The sequence below is a fragment of the Coniosporium apollinis genome (genome assembly GCF_000281105.1).
Source record: "Coniosporium apollinis CBS 100218 chromosome Unknown supercont1.1, whole genome shotgun sequence".
Classification (NCBI taxonomy): Eukaryota; Fungi; Ascomycota; class Dothideomycetes; genus Coniosporium; species Coniosporium apollinis.
The window spans coordinates 365,292-386,040 of record NW_006913263.1 but is presented as its reverse complement, the minus strand read 5'-3'; the positions used below and the strand labels follow the sequence as shown (position 1 = coordinate 386,040).

At 54.8% G+C, this 20,749-nt stretch overlaps 7 protein-coding genes across 7 annotated transcripts; 3 read left to right on the top strand and 4 right to left on the bottom strand.

Moving 5' to 3' along the window:
* Positions 1-118: 118 nt before the first annotated feature.
* W97_00131 (HAL protein kinase) lies at positions 119-2,512 on the bottom strand (the record flags this gene model as incomplete). Its single annotated transcript, XM_007778048.1, has 3 exons — positions 119-756; positions 807-2,214; positions 2,270-2,512. The coding sequence occupies 3 exons, from the start codon at positions 2,510-2,512 to the stop codon at positions 119-121; spliced, it is 2,289 nt and encodes a 762-aa protein (XP_007776238.1).
* A 1,041-nt stretch (positions 2,513-3,553) lies between these two features.
* Positions 3,554-4,906, top strand: W97_00130 (survival factor 1; the record flags this gene model as incomplete). The annotated part of the gene is made up of 5 exons (XM_007778047.1): positions 3,554-3,573; positions 3,637-3,852; positions 3,904-4,328; positions 4,387-4,763; positions 4,814-4,906. 5 exons carry the CDS (start codon positions 3,554-3,556, stop codon positions 4,904-4,906), a joined length of 1,131 nt encoding a protein of 376 aa, XP_007776237.1.
* A 1,861-nt stretch (positions 4,907-6,767) lies between these two features.
* W97_00129 (uncharacterized protein) lies at positions 6,768-7,921 on the bottom strand (the record flags this gene model as incomplete). The annotated part of the gene is made up of 5 exons (XM_007778046.1): positions 6,768-6,952; positions 7,002-7,271; positions 7,324-7,397; positions 7,455-7,744; positions 7,802-7,921. 5 exons carry the CDS (start codon positions 7,919-7,921, stop codon positions 6,768-6,770), a joined length of 939 nt encoding a protein of 312 aa, XP_007776236.1.
* Positions 7,922-10,042: 2,121 nt separating this feature from the next.
* On the bottom strand, positions 10,043-10,737 carry W97_00128 (uncharacterized protein; the record flags this gene model as incomplete). Its single annotated transcript, XM_007778045.1, has 2 exons — positions 10,043-10,597; positions 10,648-10,737. The coding sequence occupies 2 exons, from the start codon at positions 10,735-10,737 to the stop codon at positions 10,043-10,045; spliced, it is 645 nt and encodes a 214-aa protein (XP_007776235.1).
* Positions 10,738-11,745: 1,008 nt separating this feature from the next.
* On the top strand, positions 11,746-14,270 carry W97_00127 (uncharacterized protein; the record flags this gene model as incomplete). Its single annotated transcript, XM_007778044.1, has 2 exons — positions 11,746-11,815; positions 11,872-14,270. The coding sequence occupies 2 exons, from the start codon at positions 11,746-11,748 to the stop codon at positions 14,268-14,270; spliced, it is 2,469 nt and encodes an 822-aa protein (XP_007776234.1).
* A 1,699-nt stretch (positions 14,271-15,969) lies between these two features.
* W97_00126 (uncharacterized protein) lies at positions 15,970-17,581 on the top strand (the record flags this gene model as incomplete). The annotated part of the gene is made up of 4 exons (XM_007778043.1): positions 15,970-16,074; positions 16,127-16,388; positions 16,444-16,949; positions 17,021-17,581. The coding sequence occupies 4 exons, from the start codon at positions 15,970-15,972 to the stop codon at positions 17,579-17,581; spliced, it is 1,434 nt and encodes a 477-aa protein (XP_007776233.1).
* A 486-nt stretch (positions 17,582-18,067) lies between these two features.
* W97_00125 (uncharacterized protein) lies at positions 18,068-20,447 on the bottom strand (the record flags this gene model as incomplete). Its single annotated transcript, XM_007778042.1, has 2 exons — positions 18,068-20,358; positions 20,414-20,447. The coding sequence occupies 2 exons, from the start codon at positions 20,445-20,447 to the stop codon at positions 18,068-18,070; spliced, it is 2,325 nt and encodes a 774-aa protein (XP_007776232.1).
* Positions 20,448-20,749: the final 302 nt, after the last annotated feature.

Here is a 20,749-nt window from a genome sequence, read left to right as displayed (position 1 = left end):
CTCTCAGCTGTTCCCGAATTCACAGTCAACTCCATCAATGCGAGTAGTCAATTTTCCACCAAGCGAAGCCCAAAGATGAAGGAAAGAACATCAAAATGACACAAAAACGGCAGTGGCTCTACTTGTTTTTCGACGGGGGCGCGCTAACCGCCGAGCCCGGCTCCAGCGTATGCTCGTGGCCTTCAGCTCTGATGACTCGGCCGCCCTCCTCTTGACGGCAGACCGGGCTGGTAGCGATCCATCGGTCTTCAAGGATCTCCTCAAGCGTGGCGCGCCTTTTGGGATCAACTTCGAGCATGCGGCCGATGATATGGCGAGTCTCACGAGGGAGCAGTCGAAGCAATCGCCACGGCCCTTTGATAGTCTGCTGCTGCTGCGGCTGCTGCCCGTTGGCGGTACCAGCAGGCCTGCTCTCGTCTGTGGCGGGTGCGCCGCTCTCGCCGTCGCCAACGCCACTGGGGGCTCTTGAGGCCGGCTCCGACTGCGGGCCTACTCGGCTGCTCCTGTTGTCGCGGGCAGTCTGGTCAAGACTTACGGATGACCTGCTGATTTCACCTGACCGCCGAGGAATGTCGTACGGCTCGGAGACAAAGAGCTTGTATGAGTTATCTGAGAGCCGCGGAGCTTTCCATGGGAAGCGGCGCAGGATCATACAGCAGTAGATGATTGCTAACGACCACACATCGGTGGGCCGCGGGTCGTACTTGGGAAGGTCATAGACTTCGGGCGCAAGATAAGGATCAGATCCGACGATGCCTATGCCTAGATTAGTACTGCTCCAAGCCGGACGAGAGGTAGTAACTTACCGGATGCAAGCACGAGATCGTTCTCGAACGGATATTGGAAGACAGCCGCGCTGCCAAAATCGATAATCTTCATGATCCCGTGCTCGTTGACCACTACGTTATCCAGCTTCAAGTCGCGATGTGCAAGCCCCATGTCGTGGAGGTATGTCACTCCGCTAAGAATCTGCAGGAATGTGCAGGTGACTTCCTCACGGCTCATCTTGCCCGTCATGACAACAGCAAACAAGTCATAGGGGGCGTACTCCATGACCACGTACCAGTTGCCCTTTTCGTGGACAAGGTCCATGGTCTCAATAATGTTGCCGTGATGCAGAGTTGAGCCAACGCAGAACTCAGCGGTGACTTTCTTGTTGTACTCCTTTTCGGTCTCGTAGGAGTGTCGGGGGCGGAACTGCTTCACGGCGAAAGTTACTCCATCACTGCTTCTCTTCATGAGTCGGACCGAGCCTCCAGCACCAGATCCTAGCACCTTTCCGAACTTGCCGTACTTGCTCTCCAGTCCATGGTCGTCGGCGAAAGGCACGCTGATGGATCCGGTGTGCGACGGTGGTGTGCGAGTTCCAGATTTGGTGGATTTAGCGGGCGACCGAGCTCGCTTTTCCTTGTGCTTGTGGCCACCCAACTTGAAGAAACGCTTCAGCTCAGACATAGACCCATGCTTCTTCTCCATATGCGCCCTGTCTTCTTGGTCGCTATCGTCATGCTTCCTGCTCCCACCAAAAATGCTGTGGCGCTTGCTGTCGTTTAACGACTTCAAATCCACGCCGCTGCCGCGAGAGCGGGGCAATTGGGTAGTAGATGACGATGGTGAGGGGTCTTTGCCTTTGTTGTGTGCTCTGAAAAAGTGAAACCTGGCATCGATACTGTCCACATTCCGGGACTGCGGAGGTCGCTTGTTCCGAGCATATGGGTCCTCTCGCTCACCAGCTGGTGTGAACGGTCTGCTGTACGGTGTCGAAGTACCAGGAGTGCCTGAGGGACTGGTTTCGCGCGATACTGGCACGGAATCGCCAGTCGGGCCAATGGAAAAGTTTCGAGGATGCCCAGGATGGCTGGGCACAACCCCACTCACATCCGACAATGACGCCGGCCGTCTATGAGTCTCTGCCGTATTTGGCGATAGGCGCGGCGGTGAAGCAGCAGACCCAACTCTCTTCTTCTCATACACGTTGCCCATCGACGTTGGCGGAGGCTCATGAGGCGGAGAGATTTGCGGCGTCATGGTAGCGGGGTCTGGAGCCCGCTGAACGCCTATATTGCTACCTACACTGCCTCTAACTTCTTTCACATATGTCCCGGAGGGCGTCAATGGCGGAGTATGCATGGGACCAACGTGAGGAGAGGCCGCGGGAGAGGGGGCGGCGGAATGGCCTGACATTCGTGAAGGCGATGCGTTTCTCGAAGGCGCCTGCACTTAAATATCAGTACATGCAGTTCCAAGAGGCGCAACAGGCTCCACATACCCTCGACGACGGAAGAGACACGGGTTCGAAAGCAAAATGCTCCATTCTCCTAGATTGAAGGCGCGAGGCTTGCAAATTGGCCGACAGGTTTCGCAACTCCTCCGGACTGAGGTCATTCCTTTGTCGATAGTCGGGAGCCCCGAGGAATTCCACGCTCTGGTCATTTGGGACCGGCTCTATTTCCTGGTTTGCTGAGCTGAATCGGACCTGCTGCGGCCCGTCATAGGGTTGCTGGGCGGCCATTGTATCGTGTTTAGGCTGTATGAAAGGCAGAACTGGAGCTTGCTTAGCGTATTACATGATGAATTGCGCTGCGCTCTTTCATCGTAAGGTATCAACACGTGCAAGAAATGCGGTCACCGACAGTAGCCGGCCACCCAGAGTGTCTGCAGCTGCGGTGGAACGTACAGATAAAGGTCTCGGCTCACGCAGGGGACCGGTCTTTGAGGTGTTGGCGCCTCTTTTGGGCTCTCTGTATCAGAAAAAGAATGGTGTTTCTCGAGCCCGCTGCGCTACGACGATAGGTAGGCGATGGTCCCTTATCCAAGCGAGAGTAAGTGGTATCTTGTGCCGCCTTGGAGATACGGATCGCGGTTACGAATGATACGATGCCCTGGTTTGCCTCGCTGGTCAAAATGTCGAGTTCATCAGCATCTGGAGCTTCTCTGAGTGAATGTCACGGCGGAGAAGCATCCGAACAGGTCGTATTTGCGGATGGCGCCGGGACGTTGGAAGGGCTCGGTAGCGATGATGCGTAGCGGCACGTAGCAACAGCTGTGACAATGAATGCAGAATTGACGAGGCGTCGCTGGAGCGGTAGCGCCACCGCTTGCAGTGAGAGAGCCGAACAGGTACCTGTACCTATGAGATCTGAATGGCAAGGGACAGGACGGGGAGCAGCAGCAAGTCGCCAGAGACTTATTGTGGTGGTGGTGCTACTGCTTGGTGGGGCATTTCTGCTGATGACGCCTGGCTGCCCGTGCTGCCCTCGCAGGGTTGGCGGGCATCGGCGGGAGAGAGCGATGCGTCGCGCGAAACGCTCCCCCAAGGCCCCAAGGCCCGTTCCCGTCGCATCCAATTGCGGCCTCCAGACCACCACTCCCAACGCCGCATTCGCATGTGCAGAGACCCTTTCCTGCCAAACTCTTCGACCTAGACAAACGTAGACCGCCCGTTCCGATCGCCCTCCAGTCCCACCTTCGCCGTTTCGCACCCTAGAAGGCCCCATAGAAAGCCACTTTCCACACCACACAGCCCCACTCTGCGACCACACGGCTCAAGATGATGAACTGGGCCAAACAACAGTCAGTCAAAGCTCCCTGCACGATCACGAGCCCTTGCAGCTGACGAGTCTCGCAACCTCCCAGGCTGGCCAATGTGGCCGGCACCCAAGAGCCCATCTACGGACCCTCCGCGATACAATCCGTCACCGAGCAAGCGAAGGACGTTCCCTACACGGAGCTGACGAAAGAGGACCTGCGATGGGTTGCCATGGATTCAACGTCCGTTGAGACGCAGACGTTCTATCTCATGGCCGATAGCGGGCACATTGGAATGGCGCAGGTGATATACAGCAATGTAGGGTAGGCACAAAACTCAGACCGCGGCGCGTTAGTCCTGCTAAATGCCCGCAGAGGCATCCGGACTACGTGCCAGTTCAACAGCAAGATTCACTACATGGACGGGAAGACGCCGAACCTCTGGGCAAGCGATCCACTCAAGAACTACCGCTTCGACGATTCAAAGTTTTCCTTCTACGCCGACAGCTGCGCACTAGAACTATCTGAGGATGGGTCATCCTACACTATCAAGTCGTCGACCAACAGGAGGAGCGTGGTTGATCTAAAAGTATCGAGAGTCGCGCCTGGGTTCGTGGTAGGAAAGAACGGAACGAGCTATTTCGGCACCGATCCGAAGGCGCCCTGGGGCTCAATGCGCCATGCTTTCTGGCCAAGATGCAGAGTCGAGGGCAGCATGATGACACAAACAGGGGAAGTCAACTTCAATGGCAAAGCTTTTTTCGTGCACGCTCTGCAAGGAATGAAGCCACATCACGCAGGTAGGGGAACTTGTGGTGCGACAATAAGACGTACGGAAGCTGATGCCCGGTGGTGTAGCCGCACGGTGGAACTTTGTCAACTTCCAGTCTCCCACATACTCCGCCGTGATGATGGAATATGTTACGCCTCCTTCCTACGGATCTACAGTCGTCAGCGTTGGCGGTGTTGCGACAGACGACGGAATCATATTTGCTGGCAGTTCGAGTACGGTGAAGCACACGGAGATCAAAGGCGACCCGGACAACGACTGGCCCGAACCCGGTGCAGCGAACTATCATTGGGAGGGCAAGACCAAGGACGGCGAAGAGGCTCAAGCAGATCTCGGCGGTTCTTTAGGCACGCGACTTGACCGGGTCGACGTGATGGCTGAGGTCCCACCGTTCGTGAAGGCTATTGTCGCCAGTGCGGCAGGCACAAAGCCGTACATCTACCAAGTTGGTCTCCTTATCAAGCTCTCGATAGGTGGATTATTGACGTGTTGTAGTACGCACCGAAGCTTACACTAAAGGTGAAGATCGGAGACGAAGTCAAGGAAGAAGACGGATTGTTGTTCACCGAGGCAACCTTCATCTCATGATACTTATTGCGTAGACGCGCTGATTCGTCGCATTATTGTCTGCATTTTCAGTGAAATATGTGGAGAGCAGGAACTAAGTTTGACGGAGGACGGACTTGGATAAGAGGACATGAAGTTCTGGATATGGGCTCGCTATCGCTGGCGGTCATTAGCATTACAGAAAGTGGTCCATAGACGTCACCTTCAGGCATCTGTTTAGTCGTCTACTTACCTTAACACACACTTCGAACTGCCAGTACTCGGAAGAACTCATGACAAGGGACCAGCAACCTCTCGCGTTGGGTGGCCCGTGCACGGCCCATAAAAGTCACGATGCGGCGCCTTTTCGCCTGCGGCCCGGCTCTACGATGCTGGCAATAGTCAACACAGGTAAACCGACCAGCAACTAGATTCCAACGGAGTCCTTGCGCTTCGCCAGCCACAGTGAACTAGAGAGAGCGAAAGTGTGTTCACTCACGGAGCCGTCAAGATGCGAAGAATTCACGTTTCACTTCACGTTGTCTGAAACTCATATCTGCCCGCTTTCCGCTCCTCTCATCCTTCGCATCTCCTTCCTTCGCAGACCATCCACTCTCAAACGTCAAAAAAGCCAGTCAACATGGTGAGGCCCGCTCTGAGCAGTAGCGCACCGCATCAAGGCCCTGGAGGCAGGGGACTCGGGCTCGGAAAGGGACCGCCAGGAACCGCCGTCAAGACCCCGAAGAGACATAGGCAAGTCGATAATCCGGACCTTCCATCTTTACTGCCTAGGCCTACGTTACGACTCCGTCAAGGTCTCTGCTAATGCCGGATACTGTAGGAGGATACTCCGAGACAATATTCAGGGCATCACCAAGCCTGCTATTCGGTGCGTACACATTGAGCAATCAATCCATCGCGGCTGTTAGTTGTTTACGTCCTAACAAAGTGGCACAATATCAAATCGTCAAAGTCACCGCGCGTCTTCTATGGAACAGTTTGCTGCTTTCTGGTTCATTCAAGATTGACTTCCGTCAAGAGACTGGCATACGCGTCTCTCACACCCTCAGCACTTCTCGTCCTTCCTTCGCAGCACCCACGATTCCCAGCTCACGTCTTTCTTAGTCGCCTCGCACGCCGTGGAGGTGTGAAGCGTATCTCCGCTCAAATTTATGACGAAACTCGCGCTGTCGTGAAGAAACGTCTCGAAGATGTGCGTTGATCAGTATCCGTCCCTCTTCTCAAGTACTTTGACTGACACTCAGCTCGTAGATCATGAGAGAGGTTTCAGCGATTGTCGGTACGTTTCCCCCCTGCACGTGTTGTGTTTCTGTCGATCTAACACGAAGCAGAACACTGCAATAGGAAAACGGTCACAGTCGACGACGTGAGTGCACATATTCGTGTTTGATATAAAGGGCCCCGCTGACAGTACGCAGGTTGTGTGGGTACTCAAACGTGTAAGTTGCTGTCAAACTGTTCTGCCGCTGTTGAGAGGATTGCTGATGAATCATACGTGATAGCTTGGAAAGCCAATCTACGTAAGCATTCTCGGAGAAATGTCTTGACTGTTCTAACATCTCCAGGGCTTTGACCATCTCACCAGGCGGTATTGAACCGCGTCTTCTATCTGTTGTCAATGCGCTTGACGTCTTTGATCATGGCGTTCAGGATATGTCACCAGGATGTTAGTGGGGGCGGCGCTTTGTTCTGTTGTGCTGCACGCTATTCTCCGGTCGGCCTGCACCGTCTTTCTCATCATGGCTGGATGTTTTTTCATTCGAATTCGCACCGTTCGTACTGTTACAGCAAGTAAGACAATGAGAACGCCATGAACGCTAAAGGACGCTGGCGAGTGCCGCATCTCCTTGCCCGCATTAGCTGACTTGGTCTCTCCGCTAACCTACTGACCATAGTTCTCGTACGGATCATCGCCGTACTTGTCGTGGTCGTCACCGTTAGACATTGTCATCCTACCTGCGCTCGTCTTCAGAACGCCCTTCCTCGCATCCACAATTGGACTAAACCACGCAGTCTCCGCCGAACCCTTCTCCGATGCCGGCAGTTCGACGCGTGTTGCAGTAGCGCCTTTGAAAGTCAGCATATATCCTGACCGAACTCGTCCCTCTCCACATACCGAGACCAGTGGGGTGGCTGTTTGCATAGATGCCCTCCCAATGCCCGGCCGGCGCCGCAAAGACCTCGTGCCAGATACTGAGGTGCGGCAACTTCCTCAAATTCTTGTTCCACCATTCCCAGCCCTTGCGATGTGAGGGGCCGTGCGCGAACTTGTGCAGTCCCTCGACGTCCTTGAAGTACATTACCGTCATGATTTCGTTGCCGGTTGCTCGCTCGCCGTTGCTGATCCAGCTTGACAGTCCTAAAAGGCCATACTCGTCGGCATGAGCTGGGGAGTGTTAGTCAGTGTTGCCGACTGTGTGTGCTACCGGTAGGCTTACCCTCACACGCCTCCGTGGTTGCCTCGAAGAACTTCCCTAGGTCCTTGTATCCGTAACCAAGCAGTCCGAGTGGGCTGTCTCGCGTCAGCAAGCCGTGTCTATTAGTACCATCAGCACCCATGGATCCCTACTGGTTACACCTGGCGCCAATGAGGAAGCACACCACGCCATCCCGGGCGGGCTTTTTCCCGAACTTCCCCTCAGCGTCCGGGAACGCAGCGGCGAACTTGTTCAGGATGACGCCGTCCATGCCGGGGTTGTGCTTCACGCCCACAGTCATAAGAAACGTGTCTAGAATGCGATATGTGACGAGCGCGAATGCGGGAAGGAGACTGAGCCGCCCGATAAGCATATATGCGGCGGTCTGAAGAATCGCGCCTAGGCTGAGCCAGGTGCTGATGGTGAATTGGTCACGGATGCCCTTGTGTTGTCAGATAGGACGTTCGAATGATCTCATGGAGCCAGCATGGTGTTATACCGAAAGCGCTTGGCCGTTCAGCGGCCCGAAGACGGGCGCGTATGCTTTCATCCATTGCGACTTTGGCTTGGTGGGAGAGGGCGGCACGAGGTTGACAAAGTCCATAGGAATGGCTGACATGGCGGGTAGATGTACGGTAAGCTTCCTTGTCAGGGCGTGTGCTCTTCAATATAGTCGCGACACGGTATATACGAGATCGATTGTACAATTGCTGAGAGGATGAAGATTGGAAACACGAAAGGCGGAAAGCTGCAGTCGCGCTGCAAACGAATACTTATCCCATGACCCTAATATCAGCATTTAGCCTTACGGCCGTTCAGCGGACTTAAGATTCTGTCTGCTTACAGACGAGCTGACTGTGAAGCTAAACAGCCGCGCGGTCAACGGCTAGGAGTTGGGCCGGCGCTGCCGTCGTGGTTCGGCGTCCACCAGGATGACAAAATTCGCTAAACTCCAGAATCACCAGAACTCACGCATGTTCACTAAGACCCTTACATCAGCCGGTACACTACTAACTATGCCTACGACACGTTTATAGGGTCTCTGGCGTCTGCTTCTACCGATACTTTTGACTCAGCTGTGTGATCGTGTTCGATAAACTTTCAATCGATGGTTAACCCAGTTTGTAGCTTTGGAGTGGGGGCGAATTTTGTCAGCCAGGTACGGTCCTGCGTCCGTACATGAGCGCCATTGGTCCGTTTGGATCTACACGGATCGGCGCCTGCTCGAAGACCCATTAACTGCAAAAGTTTATGCTCCTAGAGGCAGCCAGCGCGCAAATTCTATCATCGCAACCGCTAAAATATCGCCTTTTTAGTGTTGCATATTTTGATATCATGTATAAATATGATACCTTAGCAATCTTAACCCATCTGCTATCTATTATGGTAGTGATCTTTGCGTCTGAACGCGTGTGAAGAGCTTCGGTGCTGGAGTTCGTCACGTGGTGATGGTAAGGGCTGGCTTGAATAGACGTGGTTGGACGAAACTATGCTTCTTCGCGGTCTTTTGTAATCAACCTCGAAGGCCCTCGAGCGGGCGCCGATCCGTGCAACACCTGTAGGATTCTCCCGTAGTGATCTCGTATCCCTGCGCCTTCCGAGATTGTTGACAAAGATCGCCAAACTCGAGAGCTACGACGCCGCGTTCAGCTGTAGGATGCGCGTGAAAAGAGATGTCGAGGTTGTTATGAACCTGTTGCAAGTAGGATTAATGGCTGGTAAGGGTGGTGGTGGTGGACATGATGATGGATTCGTGGCTTGGTGATTTTAAGTCTGGCAATTTTTGTCGTTGGGATCCTCAGGCAGCATTGCGCCAGAGGGCTTGACACTTCATCACGTGCGCGCAGCACGTTGCAGCCTTGCGCTATGAGCAAACGTCTCGTTTCCAGCCTTTGGCGCACCAAGATAGCTATTGCAAACCTATGCCCAGGAGCTTTCGCAACCATTTTGCTGGTGCAGAAGATTGTCGTACAGCGTGCACAATGGCATTCGGAGCAACCACCTTTCTCGACCTGCCCCTTGAGATCAGGCTTATGGTCTACAACCTAATGCTTGACGAGATACCTACGGGCTACGCATACACGCCAGAAGTAGGTCTAATCCATCGGCACCCATATCCAGGTTCCCTGCCCCTCGAACCAGTAGACACTCGTTTTGGGCTACCGTCGTCGACTAAACAGAGCTCTTTAGCCCGCTAACACATATGCTAGACTCTGTACAAGCCGCGAACCTACACCCTGAGAAGCTGCCATCATATCCTCTTATTGAACCGTCATATCAGCGACGAATACGCCCAGGCCTTCTTCGAGCGAACCACCATATTTTTCTATGTCCAGTTCTACAACGCCAAGGAATCCTCAATCTGGAACTTCCCTACCCATCTACAGAGTATTCGCCAATGTAAGATATACGTTGACATGAACGACAACGGCACAAACCGTCTGGAACCTTGCTCGCGCGAAGAGTTCGAAGAACGCATGAGGCTCTTTCTACAGTCCATGCAGAAGCTGAGAACGATCAACATCACTATGCCATGGGGTACCAGCCCCGCTCTTCACCCTAATTACGAGCCGTCGGACGGGTTGTTGGAACTGCTGAAAGCCAAAACCACCACGGAGTCCATCACTTTCACAGCAGGCCAAAGGCTGACAAGGATCAGAAGACTCAAAGGCAAATGGGTAAAAGTGGACTTTGAAATACCAGGCTATTATTCGGAAGCGCGACCGGAGATCCAAAAAGTCTAGAGAATACCAAACAAAGCGCCGCCTCTCCACCATGGCAGGCGTTCTCCCATTTTCCGCCTCCTCTCAATCTCGTAGTATAGACTTCCATCGTACTGCCGCCTTACGTCCGACTTGTGCAGCACGCCCGCCTCGTCCGCTGCCAGCATCCACAGATAACTCCACAAGAAGACCTGGAAGGCCCATCCCACGAAATCGAACACGTTCCTATTGCCGCGCCACATGTCCACGATCTCTGAGAAGTATAATCCCTGCTTCTGGTCTCTGTCATACTTCTCGAAGATGTGTTCGAACTTCCCCTCGTTGAAATTCCCCTCTTCATCGAAGCTTTCGGTGTCGCTGCCATGCTTCGCCCAGTGTATGTTCTCTAGGTACACGGGGAAGCGAGGGTCAGGAATCCAGTATGGCGATGTTGGATAGCTGACGTGCAGGATGTGGAACGCGAGCGCTGAGGTGATCGAGATGAGGAAGTTGAAGCCTAGGGCGCGGAAGCCGGCATGGCTTTCCCAGGGGTAGATGATGCCGTCTTTGTTGCGGTCCCAGAAGGATACGTGCTGGTGGAGAGTCAATGGATACTCAGGTACCGTTTCACAATGGAACGGACCTTTTGGAGCGCTGTGCCCTTTGTAGCGTACTGGTGTGGTTTCAGTTTCGGCTTGGGGCCTGATGGCGTTCTGCTGCTGGCAATATTCATGGCTAGATCTCACAGCGCGAAGTCTGCACTTTCCGCGTTTGATATAGAACAGTTTACTGGAAACCGTTGCGACTGATACCGCATTTAAGTTTACACACATTGACATGTGTCAATTCCAATGTGATGTCATGTCCTGGGTAGCTATCGATAACTCAGAAGCCTGACTTTCAAGGATCACTCAAAAAAGATGTTGCCGTATGGAGCGCTCGTTGTGAACGTGACGGTGAACAGACGAACCGCAGTTCCCAGCTCAAGAAAACTTCTAGTCATCGATGCACGACAGTGTTACGCTGCTGAGTAACTCACGATCTCTATCGCATAGAACCGGGCTGGTTCATTCACCCGCAAAAGAATCCCAAGTCCAGTTCAACCGTGACGTGGTCTTGAGAACGGAAGCGGCTATAACGCGGCAACCGCCTTTTTAGGCCGGCCTTTGGGCGAAATGGAGACATTCGCATCAGCGAGGGCTCCCTTGAGGACGTGATATCGGTGGTGAGCATCAAGCTTTGATAACTTCTCGCAACCCTTGATCCACACCGACGTTCTTACGCGAGCATGCGGGTGACAAGAATGCGATAACTCGGCTAAATCAATCCTGTGTAGCGTGCACATGTTCTCTGATATAAGACACTTAGACGAGAAGCTATAATAGAACCTAGTTGATATGTCGAAAGCTATATAACTGATTATTTACGTTGTGGTTTACTGCTTCCTGATTATAGGGTCCGCGCATTCTTGTCACCCGCGAGCTCAGTACGATGCTGGCCCCCACCTTCAGCTCAGGAAAGCAGGCAAAGGCAGGCATATATCCGACCAATGAGGCTGGCTCGACTCCGCCGCAGCCGCAGTCAAGGCTGGGGCTCAAGGAGTCCTGCCGGCCCCAGGCCTGCTCGAGATGAAGGCCTAAATATGGGTGTCAAGCGCTCGCATCCTCATCTGCTATGAGTGTCCCGATTTCAAACAGCGTACACAATCTCCGTCATCTCTGGCTGGCCGGCAGCAGCAGACATGGCTTTGCCAGTGAATATCGGCGATTTTATCAAAATTGGTGAGATGGCATGGGCTGTCTATCGCAAATGTCAGTTCTGGCGCACCGAGGCTGTCGTGAGTCGCGATGCTAACAATCGTCCCAAGGTCGCGACTGCCCAGGCGAATACAACAACCTGGCCAGCGAATGTCGGACTCTCAAGAACACGCTCGAAGACCTTGCAGATGTCCTCAAGAAGCAGAATCTGGACCACAAGAAGGAAGAAGAGCTTCTGGAACGAGGGCAAGGCTGCAGAGAGGTGTTGACGGACCTCGAAGCGCTCATCGACAAATACAACAGCTTGTCTTCGAAGAGCAAGAAGACCTGGGACAGGCTGAACTGGGACCAGCAAGGAGGTCGAGACGTACGCGCGAGGTTGACCTCCAACGTGGCCATGCTCTGTGCCTTCTACGACAGCCTTATACACTCGTCTCAACTACGTATCGAGGAGGCATTGCATCAGCTGGCCGCTGACATACGTGGCGGTCACCGTGAAGCAAGCTCAGTGGTCTCATGGGCATCAACGGAGGACGGTGACGAAGATACTGCATGGCCACAGATCATTCGCGACCTCGAAGATCTGGGGATTACAGCAACTATGGCTGACGAATACCGCTCGTTCATACTGGATTGGTTTATTAAAGCCATCAATGAAGGCATGTTGCAGGAAAAAGCACCTGAAGGAGATGATCATGACAGCTTATACGCTTGTTCGACTACGTCCAGAGATGCTTCCTCCGGTACCGCGGTGAACAGCTGGAGCGAGAGTCTCTTCGAGGCGCCAGCGTTACCCACAAACAAGGTGGCGCGAAAGCCCATAGCCTCCAACACACCTCCAGCGCCACAAGTGTCCAATCTCCAGACAGCATTACGGACTCAATCATTGCCACAACCGCATCCACATCCCATACCGCATCAGGCCAATGGGGTAGTTCCCACCCCAACCTCTCACCAGACATCACATGACCCAAAGCTCACGAATGCATTATCAAGCACAAGCTCCGAATCAGTCAAGTCGTTAGAGAAATCCAACATTATTTGGACAGCCCAGCTGATTGTGCGCCACTGGAACAACCGACAGTGGGGCAAGGCCGAGAGTTATCTGCAACAGCAAATCGAGGCTGTGGAAGCTGGAGAATTCATCGATGTAAAAGGTATCTCCTGCCAGCCTGATATCAGAGTACTCCGCCACCTTCTTGGCGTATGCGTCAGTTATCAGGGAGAGTTTTACAAGGCGAAGAAACTTTTCGAATCAGTACAAAGAGGGCCTTACGTCAATGGCGAAAGCCTTGATGATGGTGATCTCGCAGCAGCCCGCTGGCTTGGCGACACCTGTCTCTTCCTCAATGAACCCGAGAACGCCGCTCTCGCCTGGGCTATCGCTCTAGATGGCTATACATCCAAGATTGGGATCACACAGGAGCCGACTCCTCACGTGCTATCAGAGCTGCAGAGCCTACACATTTGCTTGAAGGGCCTGGCAACGCTACACAATTCTTTCAGCAGATACAACCGGGACGCGTCGACCATATTCGCTACCACTTCCGACAGGGCTAAGGCTAATCTGGTTGTGTCGACGCTTGAGCGGTTTAGGCATGGCTATGCTCCTCCCTTTAGGCACAAGCGACCAGTTATCAGTATCCAGGTCGCGGAAGGTTTTCTGGAACAGCGGCTCATCGCACAAGCTTCTTGGCCCATCAAGTGGGATCCTCTCTTCAACGCCATAGAGTCTATCAAGCTTCACCAAAGATTCATTCAGGCTCAGAACCCAGCCTACAGACTAACATTAAAAAATCTTCCAACAGTTGGCCTTGGCCAATCAAGAAAGCTGAATTACAGCACCAGGAAAGATGCGGCCTGGTTAGCCGAAACTTTGAAAAGAGGACTTGAGCTGCACGGAATAGAGTACGGAGAGAACATCAACCTGTTGCTCTGCCGTCTGTATCAGAATTATGAGGGGATTGCTTTCTCTGAAACTATCGACATCAAGATTCGCAAGCTTCCTCTCCGATCCGTCTACGGTGTTCAGGTGACCGAGCCGATGCACCAGACAAGAAGTATAGAAAGCAATCAGCCGAACTCGACTAAGGAGTATACCAGGAGTATCCAAGTGCGCAACGAATTCGTGAAGTTCATCAAAAATATTCTTGCGGACGCAGAGGGGGACGTCACGGCTCAGCAGCAGCTAGGGCAGGACGCAGCGGCAAGGGAAACCCCACAGCTAGGCGCGCAAGCAGCGGGCTCAGCCCCGATGACCTACGGACATCAGTTCCACGTGTTGAACGCCTCGCCTCCACCGCATACATATCCACCTGCTACACCCATCATGAATGCTTCACCGGCACCGCTGATGCCATCAGTGCCACCGCCCCCGGTGCCCATGCAGCACGCGCAGACAGTGGGGCATGTGCAGCAGCCCATGGGCGGCTATGGGGTTGACGCAAAATCCCCTCATAGCGACCAGATCAACTATCAACAAGCCCACGGATACTACGGTAAAGTTTGAAGCGGAAGGCACTTCGGGGTAAGCAGCCATTTGCAGCGCTTTGCCAGAGCCGCATGGTCACTGATGATACCGAGACCGGCTGCGACAGGAAATGCACACGAAGATTTACATCTCGGAGCCATGCGACCTCTGCGTTGACTTTGCGTCAAGCTTGCACGGCGGCCCCTACATCGGCCCCATTACGGATACCGGTGTTGGAATCGACAACCACTCAACTTCGTAGCACCGGAGCGTTTGTTGTCTCGAAGACATCATGTGTAAGCGCGGGTCCAGCTGCGGCGAGAACGCGAGTGGAAGAACAGCGGGGCAAGATAGGTAAAGACGGCGGAACACGCAGGTATCCGAAACCCGAGATGCGCGTCATCTCGCCAATGCATGCAGGATGCAGGGACTTGAAGCAAAACGTACTAAAACTACATAGCCGCCGTCACGTGGGACAGCCGGTCCCGAACGGGCTGACGTCCTCGTTGCCCGCTGGCGGCTTACGAGCAGGCGGCTAGCCGACGGCAGAAACAGCAGTGAACACAATAAGCAGCGGCATGGCCTGGATGCCAGCGGGCGCGAGGATGCAGCAGCCGTGAAACGGACGGGCTGTGCCTTGACTCTGCGATGGTGCGGTGGCTGCTAGGGTACTGTGTCGTTTGGCGAGGGTTCAATCTCCCGATCCATCGAATTCTCAGCAAGGCCGTCGCGTTTCGAGACGGGAGTACGATGCGGAGCGCTGTCATGACTCTCAAACGCTGTCGGACTCGAGCATCAGCTGCTTCTTGCGTACGACCAGACCTGAGCGGGCTTTTGTCTTTACTCGAACATGCCGCCGACTGTGTGGGAGTGAGTGGCGGGGCATGCTGTTTGCTCCAAAGCAGATGACCTCGGCTCCACAGCCCTTTTACGCGTCCGTGTTGGTGTTTCGTGTTGCAAGATCAGGGGTAAAAGGCACCAATGCTGCGGCTAGTGGGGCGGCGTGGGGTGTTCCATGCGTAGCCGCGTTTCAAAATGTGGAAGCGACGGGCCTCCATTGGTCCAAACGGAACTAAACTTCGCACAGGCCTCTCAGTTCCTGAGGCTGCGAGCAAGTCTCTTGGCATTCTCCGAACGGCCATGATTCAAGGTGCAAAGCGGACGTGTTAAACAGCGCAAACGTAAACCCGATCTGCAGTGCCGCCTGACGTGTGTCCCGGGTTTTCGACGGGGCGCTTGGACATGCCTTGATGTTTTGACCACCTGCACGAAATTGCCCGTCTCAGTGTTCGCCTAAACGCCCACTCCATCCCCTGCTTCATTTGCACGCAGTCCTTTAAGTCGTGCTACTTCTTTGTCTTTCGGACTCTCCAATCTTCTTCACCACGGTCCTTACAAACCGCCCACACACTCACTTCCCGGAGTTCCTTTGTCGGTGCCGTTGACCCTCGTCGCCGTTGTCGCCGTTGTTGCTAGCCACTATACGGATTGATCTCCACGGTTTCAGCGCCTCAATCGAACTCGTCCGCTCTCTCAAGCCTTCAAAACGTCTTACGAACACGCCGACTTCCAGACTTGACGTCTCCCACCACATTCATTTAGCTGTGCATACTGAGCTTTGCACTTTCCATCACGAGACCCGGGCTTGTTGATCAAGTCCTCAGTACATAACGAAGAGAAAAGCTGTCCAGTTCCTCACTGTCCTTACATCGTCGAATCCCCCAGTGCCGCCTTCACAATGAAGTTCTCCAAGTCTCAGGCTTTCGCCGCTGCTCTGGTCGCTGCGAATGCCGTAAACGCTCACACCATGTTCTCCAACTTCTACGTTGACGGCCTCGACCAGGTAGATATACCTTGGCCCTCGTATACAACCAGTGCTAATATGGAATGTCAAGGGTGATGCAACGTGCGTTCGCATGAGCAACAACCCATCGCAGGCCACGTTCCCCATTGCTGGTATTACTAGCGAGGACATGGCATGCGGTGTTAACGGCAAGAACGGCGTTGCCCGCGTCTGCAAAGCCAACTCGGACTCCACTCTGACGTTCGAGTTCCGTGCTTGGTCAAACGACGCGAGCAAGGGCATGCTCGACATCTCCCACAAGGGCCCTTGCGCCATGTACCTCAAGAAGGTGTCCTCTGCTGTTGACGATGGCGGTAAGCACCTCACTCGCCTACAAGCGTTGACAAGTATACTGACGCGACCTTCCAGCTACCGGTAATGGCTGGTTCAAGATCTGGGACGAGGGCTACAATGAGTCCAAGAAGCAGTGGTGCACTGAGAGGCTCATCACGGAAGAGAACGGCCGCCTGTCGATCAAGCTTCCCGCTGGCCTCCAGGGCGGCTACTACCTCGCCCGTCCGGAGCTTCTGGCCCTCCACGCCGCCGACAAGGGTGACCCACAGTTCTACACCGGCTGCGCCCAGATCTACCTCGAGTCTTCCGGCAACAAAGTTCCTGCGGAGACAGTCTCCATCCCCGGCCACGTCCAGTACGGCCAGAAGGCTGTCAGCTTCAACATCTGGAGGTGGCCAGGGATGGATCTTCCCTATCCCAACCCGGGTCCCAGCGTGGCCGCGCTTGTAGATGGCTCTTCCTCAGCTAGCGTCTCGAGCGATCAGATTGAGGGACAACGCCCAGCTGACTGCATCATGGAGAACGGCAACTGGTGCGGCAAGGAAGTGCCATCGTACAGCACTCAAGACGGCTGCTGGAAGGTATGTTATACTCGCTCCCACGCTTTGAGCCTTCGTGCCATCGAATGAGAGCTAACACGATAATATTACAGGCTGGCCAAAACTGCTGGGACCAAGCTGACGTCTGCTGGAAGTCCGCACCGCCAACTGGCGGCAAGGGCTGCGACCTCTGGGGCAAATACTGCGAGAGCCTCAACAACCAATGCAGAGACAAGAACTGGAACGGCCCACCCAACGCCGGCAAAGACATGACGCCCAAGCACACGACCATCCAACTTGGCGGCGTCGTCGGAACACGCTCAGGCCCCACCGCCGCAGCGAACCCGGCTCCAGTCGCATCAGCATCAGCGACGTCGTCCGCCGATGCTCCGGAGTACACGAGCGAGGCTGCCGCTTCGTCTGAGCCAACCTCCGCTGCGGCAAGCTCTCCCGCATACACTTATGTCGCTCCGTCCTCTGAGGCTGCTTCTTCGGCCGCCGCGCCTGCCAGCACTTCGCTGTCATTCTCGACTATCGCACCCGAGGCGCCTGCGACCACCGAGAACCCATGGGCTCGCTATCACACTGTCGTCGAGACCGTCGTCGTCACCGAGGTCGAGTATGTCACTCAGTACCACAAGCGCCATGCTCGCCACTTCGGGCAGAAGTACTAGATGCAATTTTGCGTCTCGTATCTTCTTCATGAGCGTCACACTTCGCCCGCTACTTGACTTCACCGTCTACGGGCCTTTACTTGGACTTTACAGATGGCAGGACATCTTCACAGCTTCTTCGCTTCTTCTTCTACTGCTGGACTGGTTCTTCTTTGCCGCGGGCCCAGTGCTCCGCTTTTGCATCTTCCATTCAACCACCCTATCTTTTCTTCTTCAATGGCCGATTTTTTTCGAGCCGGTAGCTAGGCTGCTCGGTTCGCATGGCCTCCAAAAACATGTTCGGGGGGAGATGGGCTCCAATGTAAGATATAGATACGCGCACATGATGTGTGTAGCTAACGGACCGGCCCCTCTACAAATGTCAAAGATCATGATTCACGCAACCGTAAAGCCAATCAATGTGATTACTTGACACCTGAATTGTGCTGCCTAGCATTAACCATTGCGTCCCCGCTCTGATCCCTCCTTCACCTCAACACCCACATCTCAATTTACTTCCTTAACCCTCCCCTTCCGATCCACCCTCACATCCCTCGGATCAAACCCCCCCTTCCCCCACAGCGCCCACTCCGGCGTCGGCGGTCCCCTGTAATCCTCGGGCCCAAACGGCTTCCCACTCTCCAAACACCTAAAAAACCCCTCGTAGTCAATCCTCGTGCACCACCTCCCTTCCGCATCCCTAAACGCCTCGCTCCCAATAAGCGCGCAGCAGCTATGCTCATGCTCGGCCGCAAGTCCATACCTCAGCCCGCGCCTATTCAGCTCGTCGTTCAGCGCGAGCACAAACGTCCGCACCTCGTGCCACCACGGCACATTTTGCATCGTGAGCCCCGCGGCCGCGGAGGTGGAAGTTCCGCAGAAAGTGACGCCCTTGACCTCGACGAAGCAGGGCAGCGCGCGCTCGACTAGATCAGCATACCCGGTCACCTCCTCGTCGATATTGAAGCCTCGCACGAGGGTCAGCCGGAAGACTGTGCGCATCTCCTTCCGCTTCTCGCGCAGTATATCCATGCAGCGCAGGAAGCGCTCCCAGAAGTCGCGGTGCAGCGGCCTGTCGATTTTGCGGAGTGCGTCCTTGTTCGAGGCGTCGATGGAGACGTAGAGCTGCGTGACGGGCTGCAGCGCCGCGAGCTGGTCCGGGTGCTGCGCGTTGCAGACCAGGAACGTGGAGATGCGCTCTGCGTGCAGCATGGCCGTGAACTCGTTGATGTGCGGGTAGAAGATCGGCTCGCCGACGAGACTCAGCGCGCAGTGCCGTATCGTCATGGCCTCTTGGAAGCGCTCGGCTCGCACCCCGGGCACGCCGCGCATCATTTTGATCTTGCGGTAGTGGCCCTCTTTGACGCCGGCGAAGATGGCCTCCGGTGGATCCACTTTCCACCGCCATGTTGTACCGACAGGGTTCGTGCCGTGCCGCCAGCAGAAGACGCATTTGTTGCTGCAGGAGAGGGAGGGCGTGGTTTCCATGCATTGGTGCGAGGCGATGCCGTAGAAGGAGTATTTGTAGCAAGAGCCGCGGCCGCGTAAGGCGGATTTGGTCCAGCGGCAGATTTTGACGCCGGAGTGCGAGCCGACGATTGTGTAGCCTTGCTTTGTGAGCGCGGCGTAGGTGGGCGAGGATGCGGGCACCATCTCTTTGAGGGGAGCGGGGGCTGCGGTGGAGGTGGATTTGTAGGTCGTGAAGTCTATGGCAAGGGGACCGGAGGGGTCGCCGGATGTGGATGATTTGACCATGCGGCCGAGATCTTCGAGGTCGTCTACTCGTGCGCTTTTCTTCGGTTTCCGAGCCTTTCGAGGCGCTTCGCTCTCCTCTGCGCCGTCGTCCTCCGCGTCTTTGACGTCTTCCTCATCGCTCTCAACGGCAGCCCCACTGCCTGGGATGCCTTCTCCTAGGCCCTTACCAGATGCAATGTCCCGCAGTACTTCTTGTACCCCAAGCCGCCATTCCAGTAGGCGCTGTCGCGCATCGCTCTTTACATCCCCCATGCCCAGCGGGAACGCGCGCTTGCGGCCGGTCAGCCTCGCCAGCCATTTATCCACCTCCTTTGCTTGCGAGCAAAAGCCCTCCTCCTCTGTCGGCCACCCCTCTTTGTCTCCAAATCCAAACACCGAGTAGCCCAGGAGGCCGGAAAGCGGGGCAGTGTCGATTCGGAAGTCGTGGTGCGTCTCTTTAAGGTGCTCGAGGAAGGGGTCGAGGGACGTATCAATGTTGTAAGTCGGGAGGAGGACGATGTAGAAGTGTTTCGTGCTGGGCGCGCTGGTGGGAGGGGAAACGAAGAAGTCATCGTAATCAACATAGGACAGGTCGTGTAGCTGGGGCTGAAGTACTCTTGGAGTTGATGCCCCTCTCCACGCATCCAGGTCTTTAACTAGGGTTTTGGCAGCTTCCTCTGTCGTGCCTGATAGGGACGAGAAGAAGATTACGGGTTGGATTCTATCCTCCTCGCTGTCAAACTCTATAGTGCGCCTTGAGGCTTGCCGTGGTACTCGCGACCCTATCACTCTCTTGGGGCCCGGCTTTGAGCGCAAGAGCGGCGGCTCAGCGATTGCAATATCCTCTAGGTGCCCATCGTTGATCGCAACCTTCTCAACGGCTCCAGGTGCAAGCAATAGCGGATCCTTGCTCTCTGGAAGCTGCGCTGGAGATCCCGGTACTGGCGATTGGGACAGCCTCTCACGGTTCTGTCTCAGGTGCACCACGATTCGGAGGATGGTCAGAAGTGCGACTGTGGATAAGAGTATAGGGAGGCGGTAGTTGTGCCAAAGCGAGAGCAGTTCTGTACACATGGTCAGCAACCACTACGATCAATCATTGATCGCGTGCGAATTTACCGCTCGGTAGAGAGCAAAGCGAGGTCGAAAGCATCGTGCTGTAACGGCAGGTAAGTAGACACCAAGCGGTCATTAGTTCAGATCGGTTTGGCCCATCGTTCTGAAGATGCGTGAATGCTATCGAAGATTTTTGGATGCGCGATTCGTGGAGCTAGAGCGTGGGGGAGGGGCACGGAGCCATGGCTTGGCGCCAGAATAACTTCCATAGTGAGGTCCGGGCTGCAACGTGGTTCAATGTAGATGCAGATAGAGGGATTGTAGTGCGAAGGCTTGCTCCAAACTTGAATAGTCGGGTTTTGTGGGGACTCAATGCATCTATGGGGTGGTCATCTTGAA